The 16,271-nt window shown below is 37.1% G+C and overlaps 2 protein-coding genes across 2 annotated transcripts; both read left to right on the forward strand.

Moving 5' to 3' along the window:
• Positions 1-1,520: 1,520 nt before the first annotated feature.
• dlx4a (distal-less homeobox 4a) lies at positions 1,521-8,236 on the forward strand. The gene is made up of 3 exons (XM_079822893.1): positions 1,521-2,015; positions 3,050-3,243; positions 7,501-8,236. The coding sequence occupies exons 1-3, from the start codon at positions 1,712-1,714 to the stop codon at positions 7,753-7,755; spliced, it is 753 nt and encodes a 250-aa protein (XP_079679019.1). The 5' UTR covers positions 1,521-1,711; the 3' UTR covers positions 7,756-8,236.
• Positions 8,237-8,444: 208 nt separating this feature from the next.
• dusp3b (dual specificity phosphatase 3b) lies at positions 8,445-14,145 on the forward strand. The gene is made up of 3 exons (XM_079822922.1): positions 8,445-8,803; positions 9,122-9,345; positions 13,313-14,145. The coding sequence occupies exons 1-3, from the start codon at positions 8,682-8,684 to the stop codon at positions 13,546-13,548; spliced, it is 582 nt and encodes a 193-aa protein (XP_079679048.1). The 5' UTR covers positions 8,445-8,681; the 3' UTR covers positions 13,549-14,145.
• Positions 14,146-16,271: the final 2,126 nt, after the last annotated feature.

Below are 16,271 nucleotides of genomic sequence, written 5' to 3' on the forward strand. Positions count from 1 at the left end.
AAGTGCCATTGCTGACTAAATATACATTTTTAGTTATTAAACTCTCCTTTTACTAGTGTTTTAATACAGTATACAGTATTGAATTTGTTTTTTTCTCCCATATGTTTCCTCGAGTTTGGCTATTAAATGCCAGGCATCAGCGTTGTAATACTGTCTGGATCGAGGCTGGGCGTGTCGGTTGGATGTACCTGTGTTGAGGAATGTTGGCACAGAATAAAAGCATCTATAATCTGTATAATTCTCTCCTCACGTCACTATTTTGGTTTAATAGCACGTGCCCTTCAACCAAAACATGTAAAAACATCGTGCATCAATAGCGGCTCTTTTCAACTCTCCTCCCCTTAACCACGATAAAAATGAGTTTCAACGGAAATCAAACGTGGCGGATTAATTAGCCGTGGGATGCTGCAATCATGCACTTTGTCTTGTCTATCAGACTCCCTCATCAAATAGCCTAATAATTTGTTACAAAACTGTTAAACTGTTTTGCAATAACATAATCGGATTTAGAAACTACAATGTTAAAACGCGGGTAATTTAACGAAAAATAACCATCATGGTAAACATATTCTAGGCTTTTTTTTTCTAAAAGACTGTAGGCCTAGTTATAATTTTTTTTTGTATAAACTATAAAATCGAAATACATACATATACCTACTGTTTGGATATACAAATGTTGAATTAGGTCAATAATTTGCAGAGAATAGAAACTAATTTTGTTAAAATTAGGCTATAGTCAAGAAAAAAAAGTAGGATGTAGGCTATAGGTCTGGTTATACATTTCATAAGTACAATTATTTTTGTTACTTCTTATTTTTGTACAAAAGAATGTTTAATATAGCATTTTATGTTATTAAATTAACGATTAGGGCCTACATTGTTTTAGCTATGTTAACCTGGTGGTGTTTTGTCTTTGTCACATAGGTTAGTATTTTTATATATTTCTATCCATATCACTTGTGTTATTCTCGGTGAAAAAATACTTTATTATCAGGTTGGTAGCTATGCCTATATGCTATTACGATTAGGCTATATTAAATGACATAGTCTATAGCCTATGAATGTAGCCTACAGTCCCAAAATGATAGACAACGTCTATCTCTTTCTTTAACAGCGGTACATGTATGGCAACCGCAGGTGCAGGTATTACCATGTAGGTTTACATTTTGACCGCAGGCTATAGCCTACATAACAATGGACCTGATTTTATTTACTTGTCAGCCTGAATTTTTATCGACATGCTCTGAGTTCAGAGTTTATATTTTTAAGAAGAGTTTCCAAATAGCCTACTCTGTTTTTATTTCTTTGACACTAAACAGAATAGTAGTCCAACGAAGCAAATGTTTGATTTTTACATCTCAGTGATAGCCTACATCCAAAAACTTTGCTGCAAACGTGGGAATTGCGATGTTCCGTATAGCCTACATATTACACTCCTGACGTCACCGCCTCTAAAGAAATGACGCGAACGGCGCGTTCAGCCAATAAGAGAGCGCGTTCTCACTGCTGGAATTAACTCCAGTATGTGATGGGACTAGTGAGATGAACTTCACATACTTCACTGTCAAAACGAAAGCAAACTCATGCGCCTCGCGTTTTCACGGACATGGATCTCTCTAATGGACCTCATTAAGGGATGGAAATCACATGACTCTTCTAAATAGATGCTACTTTTAATGATGCACCGGTCTAATGGACATAACTCTAAACAATGACTATGACTTCACTGTCTGAAAGTTTGGTGGCTTCAGACCCGTCAAAATCGGCATTTCTGGAGTTCAGTCACGGTTACCAGTCTCACCAGCAGCATTCACCCGGTGTGTCTCACGCGCACTATCCGGTGCACGGTTTGCATCAAGGCGCACATTCGCAATACGACGCGGCCTTCTCTTCTGGCGCTGCTTCGTACGGCCGTCCGCTCACTTACCACTATCCCAGCGCCCATCACCACCCCGGAGCTTACCTACCCTATCAACACAGCAGCGCAGTCGGTCATTCAAGAGTGGAGGATGCAGGTAAAGTGCGCTTTTTCTTCACCCACAGATCCAAAAAAAATGTGTTACTAAATTCCGTTCTGCTTTGGCTTTTGTCTTTGTCTTTCCTAAATAACTGAATACATTTCTGAAGATAGCAACGCATAATTTGGGCTTGATATTCCTCTTTAAATGTGTGTTTAATTTAATGATCTAATCCTAACGCAATTCTAATCAATAACGTTAAATCATTTAAATGCCCATTCATTTGCAACGACCCATTGAATTAAACAATCTATAGCCTAAGTTAAACAATCTATGAATTAAACAAGAGACAGAAGAGAGAAAATACACGATAAATTGCTATATGAACGGATTTAACGATTGTTTTAAAAATGAGCGTATTTATTTAGTTTGACCCAACTCTGAATCTATACATTCTTGTATAATGCTATTAGTAAACTTTACTGGCTGCTGTATAGGCGCAATATGGGTTAACATAGGCTATTTGTAATGACCTCAATTAACAAATCAAGTAGGCTAATTGTCGGACCCTACACACACACACACACACACACACACACACACACACACACAACCTGCCTTTAGATTGCAAAATAGAAATAGCCAAAGCCCTAAGATATCAATGCTTGTTAGTCTTCATATGACAAGCTTTATTAATTAGCTATATATTTACTTTATATATTATATCACTATATATTACTATATACTATATATTATTTTATTTATATATTACTTTTTCATTGACGTGAAGTTTGACTATAAAGTTACAAATTATTCATAACACGCAAGAATTTTCACTGCCATTTCAGACCCTTCCCAGGGAAAATTATTAGGTCTATTTAACGCTAACGAAATTGTCTTGCGGTTGACAAATGTTCCTCTTTTCTTTTGACAGAATAGCCTATTTGTTTAAATTTGTTGTTTTCATTTTTAACAGTTAGCCTATTTCTATTTCTGATATTATTATTATGATTATTAATAGTCTATTATTATTGCTACCATTAGTATTAGCCCATTATTATATCATGTCATATTTAATTTTCTCAATAAAGATTCCGAGAAGCAAAGTTCCATTGAAAGTGGAGAAATCCGCCTGAACGGAAAGGGGAAAAAGATTCGCAAACCCCGCACGATCTACTCGAGCTTACAGCTGCAGGCGCTCAACCAGCGCTTCCAACAGACCCAGTACCTCGCGCTGCCGGAACGCGCTGATCTGGCGGCCAAACTGGGTCTGACACAAACACAGGTATGTAGGCCTACATATGACAGCACTGAATTAATGAAGAAAAATAGCTCTGTCTTTACGCCATGTGTAGCCTATAGATGTGTCTGCACGTTCGCAAATGAGAACAATTGCTTTAGGCTATAAGAAGAATGAAAGGTCTTTATTTTTTTCTATAACTAGGCTACCAGAAAGTTGATATAGTCTAGATAAGAACAATAGAAACAATGTGAAGTCTTCAAGATGAACCAGGAAGAAAAATGTTGGAGCGTAAAGTGCATTTCATCTTTGCGCCACGTTGCGCATAAGTGTTGGTAAATTATCGAGAGCATCGAATCCTTTATCAGAGACAACGGAACGAAAAAACGGTGGAAAAGGCATTAATTGTAGACCTCTCGTCCATTAGTATTGAAACGCTAATTTAGTCGATAAATGTTGGTAAAAATAGCAGTAAAACGCGGAATATATGATAGGCAAGATAAAACGATATGATAGGCTATTCTTAATAATTTTTCTTGTGAAAGTATGGGCCGACCCTGCACTTGATGGCAAAGTGAGAAACACGAAACAAAAGGTGAGAACGAGTTCCTTCCTCCTTCAATGACCGGTTAATCTGCTCCAAAAATCAAAAGCATGGCAGCTACGGTTGCATAATGGTAGTCAGAAGTAGTTATTGCATAAACTTACAAATGATAATCTGATGCACAATGCAGATATATGGGAATAGTCGTTCAGTGCAGTGCGGATGTTGCAATCCTGTTCTGTGTAGCTGTTCTTTTTCTAACCAAAGGAAAGGAGCACAAATAGGCTCGGTGTTACCTGCAGCAGCGTCCCATGATTCTTCACATGAAGTTGTCTTTTTATATTAAAAGGGAGTTTGCACCATCTTCAATAGTGTAATTAGATTACTGTACAAATTACTCTCTCCAAAAAGTATTTAATTCCTAATCACTTTCTAAATCCTATATCAACCTTGAGTTAAGCGATTCAATGATAGACATGAAACGGCTCTTTTAATTCATTCAAATAAATAATAAAAAACGACATTTATTATTATTAACTGACCAGGGTATTACAAATGTGAGAAGGGAACATAAAGACATGCATTTTATAGTTAGACTTCAAATTTTGATGTTAATTCCACTGTTGTGGTATAGGTGATTTTATTTAGTATTTAGTTCAATTAGCTACATCAGAAGTAACTGTAATTCAATTACAGAAAAAAAATATGAGTAATCCCTTACTTTACTTTTTCAAGGGAAAAGTAATTAAATTACAGTAACTAATTACGTAGTAACTAGTTACACCCAACACTGGCAACAACCCAAGATTAGGTACTCAGATTGTGTCTACATTTTTTTTGACAGTAGTTTCATAAATCATGTTTAATTTTGTCCACATATGTTTTCTGGTTAATCTCTTTGAGCATCAATATTTCTGAAACCCTGTCTTACTAAAGTTGTAATTATTTATTGCATTATATTTAGCAGCATTTAATAACTTTCAGTGCCTGAGTACAAGTAATGGGCAGCGAGATATAATAAATTACAAAATACTTATTTAGCAAAACTCAAAAGTTTCAAAAACCAATCAGAATATGAAATGTCTTACTTATAGATGTCTCTTACAAATATATCTTATTGAAAAGTCAAGCAAACAGCATGCCAGGACACTTATCTTTCCCCCCATTTAACTATATGTCCATTTTACTCGGTGGACCAGCTCACCTGACTTCACCCTACATTTTAGTAACTGTAATTAAAGGACACACTGAAACTTCTAGAAAAATGACAAACCATCCACCCACACGTTGAAACAATGCCTAACTCGCAAAATACAAAGCACTTTTTAGTGAAATGGTGCTTTTCAAACGGGCACTTTTATATAATTAAAAATACAAATCTACAACTTCTCAAAAACTAATGTCATATTTTTTTTTTCTATTCAAACTTATGCCTTAAAAACCTTTAACCATGCCTCCAATTATTTAGCTACTTTTTTTTAAAGAATTGAATATAGTTTGTGATATATAACATTTAATATATAGATTGAAAGTCTGAGTTTGGAAATGCTGTAAAACACTTCCAATATAAAAACATGAACCATTAAACAAAATAAAAAAGTGAAACAAAACTATTACAATAATTGATACATTCTACCATCATTTTCCCCACAAGCAACAATTTCGTCTCTAATAACTATTTATCAAATTAAAATGGTGAGCAAAGATTATGAAAAAAAGTGAAATAGTTTTATTGTGCATCATTTCCAATCAAGCTTTTATTTTGTTAAATTATGCTTAAAATGTCACTTCCGCCACATAAACACATGATTTGAGATGTGAGGAAACCGCTGTGGTGGGATTGTTCAAGTTGTTTCAGAAAAATATAAAAATGCCTCCTGTTTCATATGTCCATTGCTCACATTGTTAGTAGACAAATTAAATAAAAGTTTATTTAGTGGGTTTATTTTCTAATGGCCAAAATTGGCCATAGTTAAAGCAACATCTAAATCTGTCTAATACCCTTTCAGATAAAGCAGTATAAAAGAAGCATTTATGCTCTGAAGTGGTAAACATTTCCAATGAAATGATCTGCTTTTCTGTCTGAATAAGTTGAATACACTATTGATTCATTACAATCACAACATATGAAGTCACTAAATGCTTTTATGATTCACGCAGATACTGGTAATGCAGAAGCCTAACTCTCTGATTAACAAATTATCTTAATCATTTGTGCTGGTTATTTGATCTTCCTGTAATATATTGTGATGGCTCTTTTTTTTTTTTTTTGAATATTATATTTATTTATTTTACTCTGTATTAACATCATAGCAGACATAACAGATTTCTCAATGCCATTTATCCCCTCATATTAATATAAAACTATGAACACCTGAGTAATAAATTCTGAAGTGAACTAAATATTAATCCTGAATCTTAAATGAGCAATTTAAAATCCAATGATTTACTGTATAGCATATATTTTACCTCCAATACAATAAAAACTCCCCTATTTTATTGATTAGTGTTATCGTTTCTTCTGAGGACATTTACAGATGATTATCTCTTTAGCAGAACAGACAAAACTTGAAGATGATCGCTGCAGTTAAAGAGTAAAAAGTGAATGTTGCCTCTAGCACCTGTTCCTGCCTTTTAGTCCAGGCGGCTTGTTTAATCCATTTATGAAAATGGTAATAATACATGCAGATTTTAGTGATAAAAATAAAGGCATCACCACTTGACAGAGGTGATAAAAATGGGGCAAGAGGAACATCACACAAAAGTCTAAATTAAAATAATTATTTTGGGTGTCAGTGTGCATGAGAATGTTAAATGGGTAATTGGAGTTTAATCCATCTTAAAAGTTTCTTGGAAAACATGACTTTAATTATGTCTCATTATAGAAGATTTTAAGCTCTGTGGGTGTCGCTGTTTTATACAATTCATAGTAAATTCACAATTAGCATGAACTTTCCACATTATGGTTACATAATTAAAAAAGTAAAAACCCTGAGTATAATATCAAGACTTGTTTATCATATATCCTTGAAAAGGCATGCACAAGTTTGTGCTGGAGAGTTCTGGGTAAAAAGTTGGACTGATCACAAATGAGCGAGTTTTGCTGCATCCAAAAAACTGTCAAGCTCCCCCCCCCCACTCACTTGCAGCAAGCTGAAGGCGTGCTGGTGTTGGCAGAAGCCCTGTTGGAGCACAAAAAACCATGCTGAATCAAAGCTGGCAAAAATCACACTTTAAACTTCTAAGCAATTCTGAAAATCAGTGTCTGCATGTAGAACTCAGTACAAAATAAGTATTGCCACCCTGTGGTTGATATAGTAAAAGAGAATCATACAAAGTACAACAAAAAATGTTAGTAATTTTAGCTGAAAACATAAAATAAATATTAAAATCTGTTCATATAAGTTAATTTACCTTAAATAGTAAAGAGTGTAATTACATCTAACGGAACAATACATGGTATTTTTGTTTAAATGTAAGGTAACACATATACTTTTATAGTAAAATGTGGTTTAAATGAGAAAAAAATAAGTTAATAAAAAAAAGTCCCGGTTAATAAAATATACTGTTATGCACTATACAATCCCATGTCTGAAACATCACCATACACATATCCTACCCGAAAAGTGCTTGTCGTTCTACATTTATTTAGATAATTCCTTCCAGTCCTGCTTGACTTGTAATGATACAAATTAGCTCTACACTATGCAGTTAAACAGTTGAAAGCACAAATTCTAATCCAAATGCAAATGTTGCAGGTAAAGATATGGTTCCAGAACAAGCGTTCCAAGTACAAGAAGATAATGAAGCATGGCTCAAGCGGACCGGAAGGAGAACACCTTCAAGCGGCTTCTGCCTCGGGACCACCGTGTTCACCAGGAATGGCGCCCCTGTGGGAGGTTTCCATGTCAACCAAAGGTGCCCCCATCCACTCTGGAGGATATATGAACTCTTTTGGACACTGGTACCCTGGTCATCACCAAGACCCAATGGCCAGAACTCAGATGATGTGATGGGGGTTTCGTATCCAGATCCCCTCTACTGATTCTTCCAGTTTACTCTGTTTCAGATCACGACCGCACTCTTTAGTAGCCTACGGTTTACTCAGCCAAATGTTCTTCGAGTTCCTCCCCAGTGTTTTCATCATGAAGATTGACATTGCTGACATTTGTTTTTTGCTTGCAGGTTTTTGTGGTGGATTTTTTTAAAGACTGAATAGACAGCCTAACCTAAACATGGATTTTGTAAACTCTTTTAATAAAATGCAATTGTCTGACTGCCTTGAATGTCTATCCAATATTTCAAAGCTTGCAACCTCAGTTATACTACAGTCTTGCTTTGGCATCCAAACTTCTCAGTTTGACCGTTTTATTAATATACACTTGAAAGTGCTGAATATTTAATGGTCAAGAATTTAATATTTAATTTTAGGAAAATATATATGACGAGTTGTATGTCCATGCAGCGTGACGAATACAATGAATATATATATATAAAAATACAAATAAAAGAGAATAAAACAGTTGCAAGCATAATAACTATAAAATAATTAACTAAATTAGGTACAGCATGTCATGCCATAGGACAAATGGATTTCATCTCAAAAGTCCAAAAACGTTGTATTCTTATAGGTTATATTCCATCATATTAATTCTCTGTCCAAGAAGACAGACTGTCTGATGCCACCTAGTGGTTTGAAAACACACCATGATAGCATTGAGTGTTTGACTGAAGTTAACTCTCTCTAGGCCAAACAAACAGAAGCCACTAACAGACTAACAGCTTTAGTATTATGTTGAGGTGGATAGACCTCTGGACTAAAAACATTAGACCATTATACTCTAGATGAAGACGGAACTGGATTACAGAAAATCACTTCAGCATTGAGGCCTGAGGATCAAGATTTTCTACGTGAAAGGCAATTTATCATCAGCTAAACATGACAGACTATGAAGTGTCTGTTCAACAGCTCAATGATCTGTTGACAGATGAAAACGGAGACTTCTGTATGCCCTCCAAACATTTTAACGAAGTCTACCCCGGGATACTCCTAGGAAATGAGTAAGTCCTCACACATAGCCTACAGATATGTAGTGGGTGGATTGTTTTCTTACCTTATAGCAACATTGCTCAACAAACGTTTACATTTTGCAGTTGTAGCTATGTTTAGCCTTTCCTATGTGATAAGCTAATATTCAAAAAACGATCACGTGTCCTTTTGCAAATTCCCACGGGCAAGCTAGGCTTTAAATAAACATGGCCTATTTTCCACGTGTGAATGGCGCCCTCTTATGCTCGACGCACTTATTAACTCACTGAGGGACTGAAAAAGATCAGTTAAACTGAGTAGGCTGTTATATTACACCTGTATCTCAACAGGACTGTTGCCACAAATGTAACACGTTTGCATCAGCTGGGAGTGACACACATCCTCAATGCTGCAGAAGGCCAATCGGACATGCACGTGAACACGGGTGCAGAGTTCTACGCAGTCACGGGGATCATCTATCATGGGATACCAGCCTTTGACACTGACCATTTTAACCTCGGCGTATATTTTGAAGAGGCTTCTATTTTCATTGAAAGAGCTCTGGCAATGAAAGGTGGGAGGAGTCTTAGTAAAAAGTGTATCTTTTTCTCATCCCATGTTTCAATGACCCACTACTTGCTTGCTCCCTGCTCTCACTGCTAATTTGTTTTTTTATCAATATCAACCTTAAAGGGGTAAGTTCAGCCAAAAAAATAAATTCTGTCATCATTTACTTGCCCTCAAGTTGTTCCAAACCTGTATGAATTTCTTTCTTCCGCTGAACACAAAAGAAGATATTTTGAACAATATGGTTAACCAAACAGTCAATGGACCCCATTGCCTTCCATAGTATGGGGAAAACAAATATAATGGAATTACTATGGTGTCCATAAACTGTTTGGTTTCCGACATTCTTCAGCATTCTTCAAAATATGCCCTTTTGTGTTCAGCAGAAGAAAGAAATTCGTACAGGTTTGGAACAACTTGAGGGTGAGTAAATGATGACAGAATTTTAATTTATGGTGAACTATCCCTTTAAAAAAAAAAAAAAAAAAGGTGCTTTATCTGAACAATATCCAGGTAAAACTGGCCACGGCCATTTGAAAATTGAATGTGTCTGGCTTACGGTGTCAACCGCTTCCAGTTTTTTTTTAGCTGTACAGGCTTGTTAATGCTGCTTGATATTGCAAACCTATTATTTTAATGTATTGTTGTAATTATACACACACTGGTTTGTAGTTCAAATAGTTTGAACATTTACAGCACTTTGTTATTCTTCTCGTTATTTCCCTAAAGTGGCTAATGAATTGGAAGTCTCACACATTCACAGAAAATAGCTTACTTCCGCATTGAAAAATAATGTGGATAGCCTAGTATAAGCTAACAATAACAATACAATATCATGCTAGCAAGAGTGCTGTTATCAAGAACATGAGCAAGGTTGCGAGTGTAACATTGCTTTTATACAACAGTTCAATAAACAATAAGTTAATTTTGACCAACTTGCATTTTAGACAAAGTTTTGTCTATTTCTGCGAAAATTCACCAAAAATTCCAGAGGAAGCTAAAGCATTATCGCATCCTTGTTAGCGTGCCTGCATCTTATGCTGGAGACCACGGTTCGTATCGAGTAGTTCCAGTTCCAGTGCATCCAGAAAGCATTCACAGCGCTTCACTTTTTCCACATTTTGTTATGCACAGCCTTATTCCAAAATGGATTAAATTAATTATTTTCCTAAAAATTCTACAAACAATACCTTATAATGACAACGTGAAAGAAGTTCTTTGTAAATTTATAAAAAATAAAAAACAAACAAAAATCACGTGTACATAAAGTCCAATTTATACTTCTGCGTCGAGTGTACGTCGTAGGCTGTGTTGCCAGTGTAGCCTACGACGTACCCTGACGTGCACCTCTCCAAAAATGTAACAACGCGTCAATTCTACGCGGACCGCAAGCGCTGTGATTGCTCTGCCAGAACCCCTCCCTCAGGTCAATAAATAAATAAAAAAATCTGCAAAAGGAGTGTGTGTGCGTGTCCAGAAATGCTCTGCATTTGCTATGCATCTGCTATATAACAAAATATTTTATACTCCAGAGATTCTTTATGTTAGTGAATAAATACATAGATCCGCTGTGAGTGTGTGTGAGCTCTTGATGGTCTAGTTGTAGAGTTTTTGTTAAGCGTGCCAGAGGTTCTGGGTTCTAAGCCACCATTGCATAGTTTGTTTATTTTCTCATTAAAATCAAAGATGTTAATCAGTGATTGTATATCAAGAACAGGGACACATTTGGGTGCATTTCGTTTTGTGATTTCAACGGAACGAATAAAGTCTCCGTGTCAACCATTGATTGAAGTGCTTGTCTGTGCACGAGCCACCAATACTGAAAACAGTGACCACGAGCACTCTGCATGATTTCAAAAACGCATTCCAGCACCAGATCGCCTCTTATTTAACTCTACTAATCAACTAAAGATGCTTAATTTGTATTAGATACAACAACTCAAGCTGAAAGAAAAGTCGCTATCTATTTGCCGCCATCACTGCTGCTGCTACTCCGACATTGTACACAACAAGTTGCTTCTTCTTCGGCTTTTGCCTTGAAACTGTGGGTTACACCATCAACATGCCCGGGACACTGCCTACTAGCGGTCTGCATGTGTAATTGCACACTGACGCGAACAACAACGCAGGAGTATCAATGAAAAATGAAAATGAAAACTTGCAGCGTAGAGGATATGGCGTAGGTCCGACGCAAAAGTATAAATCAGCCTTAAGTATTCACAGCATTTGCTCAGTACTTTGTTGAAGCACATTTGGCACCAATTACAGCCTCAAGTCTTTTTGAGTATGATGCTACAAGCTTGGCACACCTATTTTTGGCCAGTTTCTCCCATTGTTCTTTGCAGGACCTCTCAAGCTCCACCAGGTTGGATGGGGAGCGTTGGTGCACAGCCATTTTCAGATCTCTCTAGAGATGTTCAATCGGGTTCAAGTCTGGGCCACTCAATGACATTCAAAGAGTTGTCCCGTAGCCACTCCTTTGTTATCTTGGCTGTGTGCTTAAGGACATTGTCCTGCTGGAAGATGAACCTTCGCCCCAGTCTGAGGTCCAGAGTGCTCTGGAGCAGGTTTTCATCAAGGATGTCTCTGTACATTGCTGCATTCATCTTTCTCTCGATCCTGACTAGTCTCCCAGTTCCTGCCGCTGAAAAACATCCCCACAGCATGATGCTGCCACCACCATGCTTCACTGTAGGGATGGTATTGGCCAGGTGATGAGCGGTGCCTGGTTTCCTCCAGACATGACGCTTGCCATTCAGGCCAAAGAGTACAATCTTTGTTTCATCAGACCAGATAATTTTGTTTCTTGTGTTCTGAAGTCCTTCAGGTGCCTTTTGGCAAAGTCTTTTACTGAGGAGTGGCTTCCGTCTGGCCACTCTACCATACAGGCCTGATTGGTGGAGTGCTGCAGAGATGATTGTTCTTCTGGAAGGTTTTCCTCTCTCCACAGAGAAACGCTGGAGCTCCGTCAGAGATACCATTGGGTTCTTGGTCACCTCCCTGTCCCTGATTACTCAGTTTGGAAGAGTCCTGGTGGTTCCAAACTTCTTCCATTTACGGATGATGGAGGCCACTGAGCTCATTGGGATCTTCATTGCTGCAGAACTTTTTCTGTACCCTTCCCCAAATCTGTGCCTTGATACAATCCTGTCTCGGAGGTCTACAGACAATTCCTTGGACTTCATGGCTTGGTTTGTGCTCTGACATGCACTGTTAACTGTGGGACCTTATATAGACCGCTTTGTGCCTTTCCAAATAATGTCCGATCAACTGAATTTACCACAGGTAGACTCCAATCAAGTTGTAGAAACATCTCAAGGATGATCAGTGGAAACAGGATGCACCTGAGCTCAATTTTGAGTGTCATGGAATACTTATGTACGTGTGATTTTCATTTTTTTATTTTTTAAAATAAATTTGCAAAGATTTCAAACAAACTTCTTTCACATTGTAATTATGAGGTATTGTTTGTAGAATTTTGAGGAAAATAATTAATTGGAATATGGCTGTAACATAACAAAATGTAGAGGGAAAACTACCAGTGCTGTTGGACTGTTATGTTAGCATTCTTGAAGCGCCGCTGGATCTAATTTTCGAGGACCTGAATTCTGACGATTTGTCTTACCCGCTCACAGTGCGCTACCTGTGGCTAAAACAGTTATTTTTTCAGTCAAAACAGCTTTCCCAACACACTCGCATCGTAATTTGTAGCCATGTTACCTTTTGGCGAATTCAATCTCATTAGTAGCCTAGGATCTGCTTAAACCCTTCTAAAAATCGTACCTTTTCTTACACATTAATATTCATTCATCTTTTACATTAATTTTCATCATATGAAATCGCCTACTCATTTTCTCGTGAATTTGCTTTTTCCTTGCCACTGTTGAGTGTCTTGACCTATGGCCTTGACCTTAAAAGTTACTTTGAGAATTGAATATGCTGCACTGATTCACAGTCTCTAATTTCTTCTATAGGTAAAGTGTACGTACACTGTCAGAAAGGCTACAGTCGTTCGGCTGCACTAGTCATCGCACACCTGATGCTGCAGCACAGGATGGATGTACGAACCGCTGTGGCCACAGTAAGAGAGAAACGGGAGATTGGACCCAATGATGGATTCCTGCGCCAGCTCTGCCAGCTAAACGATTGGCTGGAAGGCGAAGGAAGGCTGGGTGATTTAAAGAAATCTGTGTTTTTGTCAGCTAAATAATAGTTCGGCAAGTCAATTCTGGAAAGCATTAAGTATGCCATTTGGAATGATAGTTTTCTGCATTTTTGAAGTGTCTCCTGCCCTCTAGTGGTGCTGTTAATCAGAGGCGTGTAGGTAGAAATTTAGTACAGACTGTTGGCTACGCTTCAGAATAAGTGCTAATACATATAGGCGTATACACAACACTTTTGGTAGCCCATGATAATAAAACGGTTTTGATATAACTACATAATCAAACACAAGAAGTCCTCACAACAGACAACAATCATTTATTAAACATCTTTAAAGTGAAAAGTAGCACACATACCTGAGTTACTCTGAAACCCCTCCAACATTTTCTGCTTTCATCTGATTGGTATTGAACATTTTAATATATTGTGATTGTTTAGCTGCAAATAGGACAGATTTTTTTAAACATTGTTCCTGCATGTGAAAATATTATCTTAACTGTAAAATTATTTACGACATGCAAATATAACAGCTGAAAGCAAATACCTTAAAAATATAGCCTATATATTTTGACCAAGCTACAGTCCAATGATGGTCAGCAGTTTGAGAATCAGTTAAATCTATTTCACCTCTCTCCAAATAAAGTTGAAATATAAAAAAAGGGAAAAAAAAGTTTGCATTGCATCCACTAATCCACTGAACAGAGGCATTGTGGGGGGGATACTCACAGTCCCTTAACATCCATTATAGGTTGGTACTATGACAGTTTCATAGAGGGGTAATGTACAATGCTACAAAGGAGGACTTAACAGCAGTTCTGCACGCTGGACTAGATGGTGTGCCACCGACCAATGGAGGAGAGGGCATCTCAACTTCCTGTATTAGCATGGTTAGTGTAAAGCACATCGATTATGCTCCACAAGCAAGAATACGACAGACAAACATTTGTGCAAGCATCACGGTCTTTGTCATTATATAGAGCTATTTGTGGTGGAGAGAATGCAAATAAAAACAATGCACAGATATATCTTATCGAACATAAAAAAGGCCTATTTCACTAAAACAAAGGCCAGTGAGGTGCCTGTGGTGAGGATGAGGATGGTTTCTTACAGTAACTGAGGTCCTGTTGTGTATTAGACCCTGTTGAATATTGTAGTTTGAGGTTTAGCTTTTAAAAAAAAAAATCACTTCTCTTCAGATCTGCTGCAGATGTGTCTTTTTATAGCTGGATAAAAATCTGTTTAATTAACATTCAGCATTCGCTCCAGCCTGAACACATCATGGCAGCATGTGTGTTGGCTAAGATAACCTACTGGAGGAGTGAGAATTACTGTCTAATATTGTCAGAAATGTGAGAACGATTCTACGCTGAACTTGCTATCCTATATCGTTTGCATGTGAGGTATGAAGGTTTTAAATAACAGAAGTCATTGTTTTTTTTATCGAATCCCTATATGTCAAATCAAACACACGAGAAGCACGATGGCCGTCCACACTGAGAACTTACAAACCCACAGTACAGTTCAGATTGAAAAGCATCTACAAAAAAGCACAGTGTCTAAAATTAAACTTTAGTTTTGCTTTGAACAATAGCTCGTAACAATCCACTCGCTGAAAATTCACAGTCCAGTTCATACTTCCATAAACAGCCTGCAAATGTGTCATGTCTACTCAGCATAAAATACAGCGCGTATTCTGAGTAAAGAATGAGCGTTTTCTCTCTTTCTTTTTTTTAATGCCTCATCAGAAGGAATGGCAGGTCTTCACACGGAAGTCAAAAATGACTTTGCTACATTGCAGACTGTGGACATGTAGATGATAAGGAGTTTAATAGCTCGAATGAATCTTCCAGACGGCTGTTGAAAGACCATTTTTAAGACCTATTAAAGGAGTCATAGCATTATTTACATTTTTCCCCCTGAGGTCCACTTACTTCTTTTTGCTCCAACAATAGTCCAAATGTAATTTTTTAATGGTTTTTTGTGCCTTTAAGTCATCTACATATTTTTTTGTTGCATGCAAAATGAGAAATTACTTTCTTGTTCTCATCCGATTCAATCAGTTAACATCATACTGGTTCCCCCGACTGGTTCCCAATAGGATTTTTCCATGGGCTATCGCATAAAACAAGCTCTGTGATCAACAAGCGTTTATAATACTTCAAGTTAATTCTCACAGATGAACACAACTTTATGAAATTTGAAGCCAGACGTAAGAAGTAAAAAGCTAAAGGTAGGCTATAAACGGACTACACCACAGTCCAACGACTTCAACCACTAAGCTTCCGACAACTCAAAAACATTTCCCCAGAAATTGTGATTTAGAATAGTTTATATGAGCACAATTATAAGCATAACGAAGCTGTAAAAGCGGACTGAGTTTACCCTTTCGGAGTGCTGCCGTTTAGCCACTTGTTAGGCCCATTTAGCCACTTGTTAGCAACATAACAGCTTCAAAAAATCAAGAGTGGGGGAATTCTGATGCATTTCATGTCGTAGAATAAAACGTGAAAGTATCTTGAGCTTGTGTTAACCACAGACCTTATTTCAGACATTTAATAAAATAACATTAAAAAAAACATTGACTTTCGGACGGTGGAACTGGAAGTGCTAAAATGCTAACTCTTTTCTGCATTTTGGCCTACAAATTTACGCCATACCTGCACCACTTTATGGACTGAACAAGTAATACGCATGCACATGACATCACCGCTTTCACAAATTCACATTTTAGTAGTTTACACGGAGACAATAATGGTATCATTTTTTTAAAAA

Source organism: Gobio gobio (genome assembly GCF_949357685.1).
Source record: "Gobio gobio genome assembly, chromosome: 1".
Taxonomy (NCBI): Eukaryota; Metazoa; Chordata; class Actinopteri; order Cypriniformes; family Gobionidae; genus Gobio; species Gobio gobio.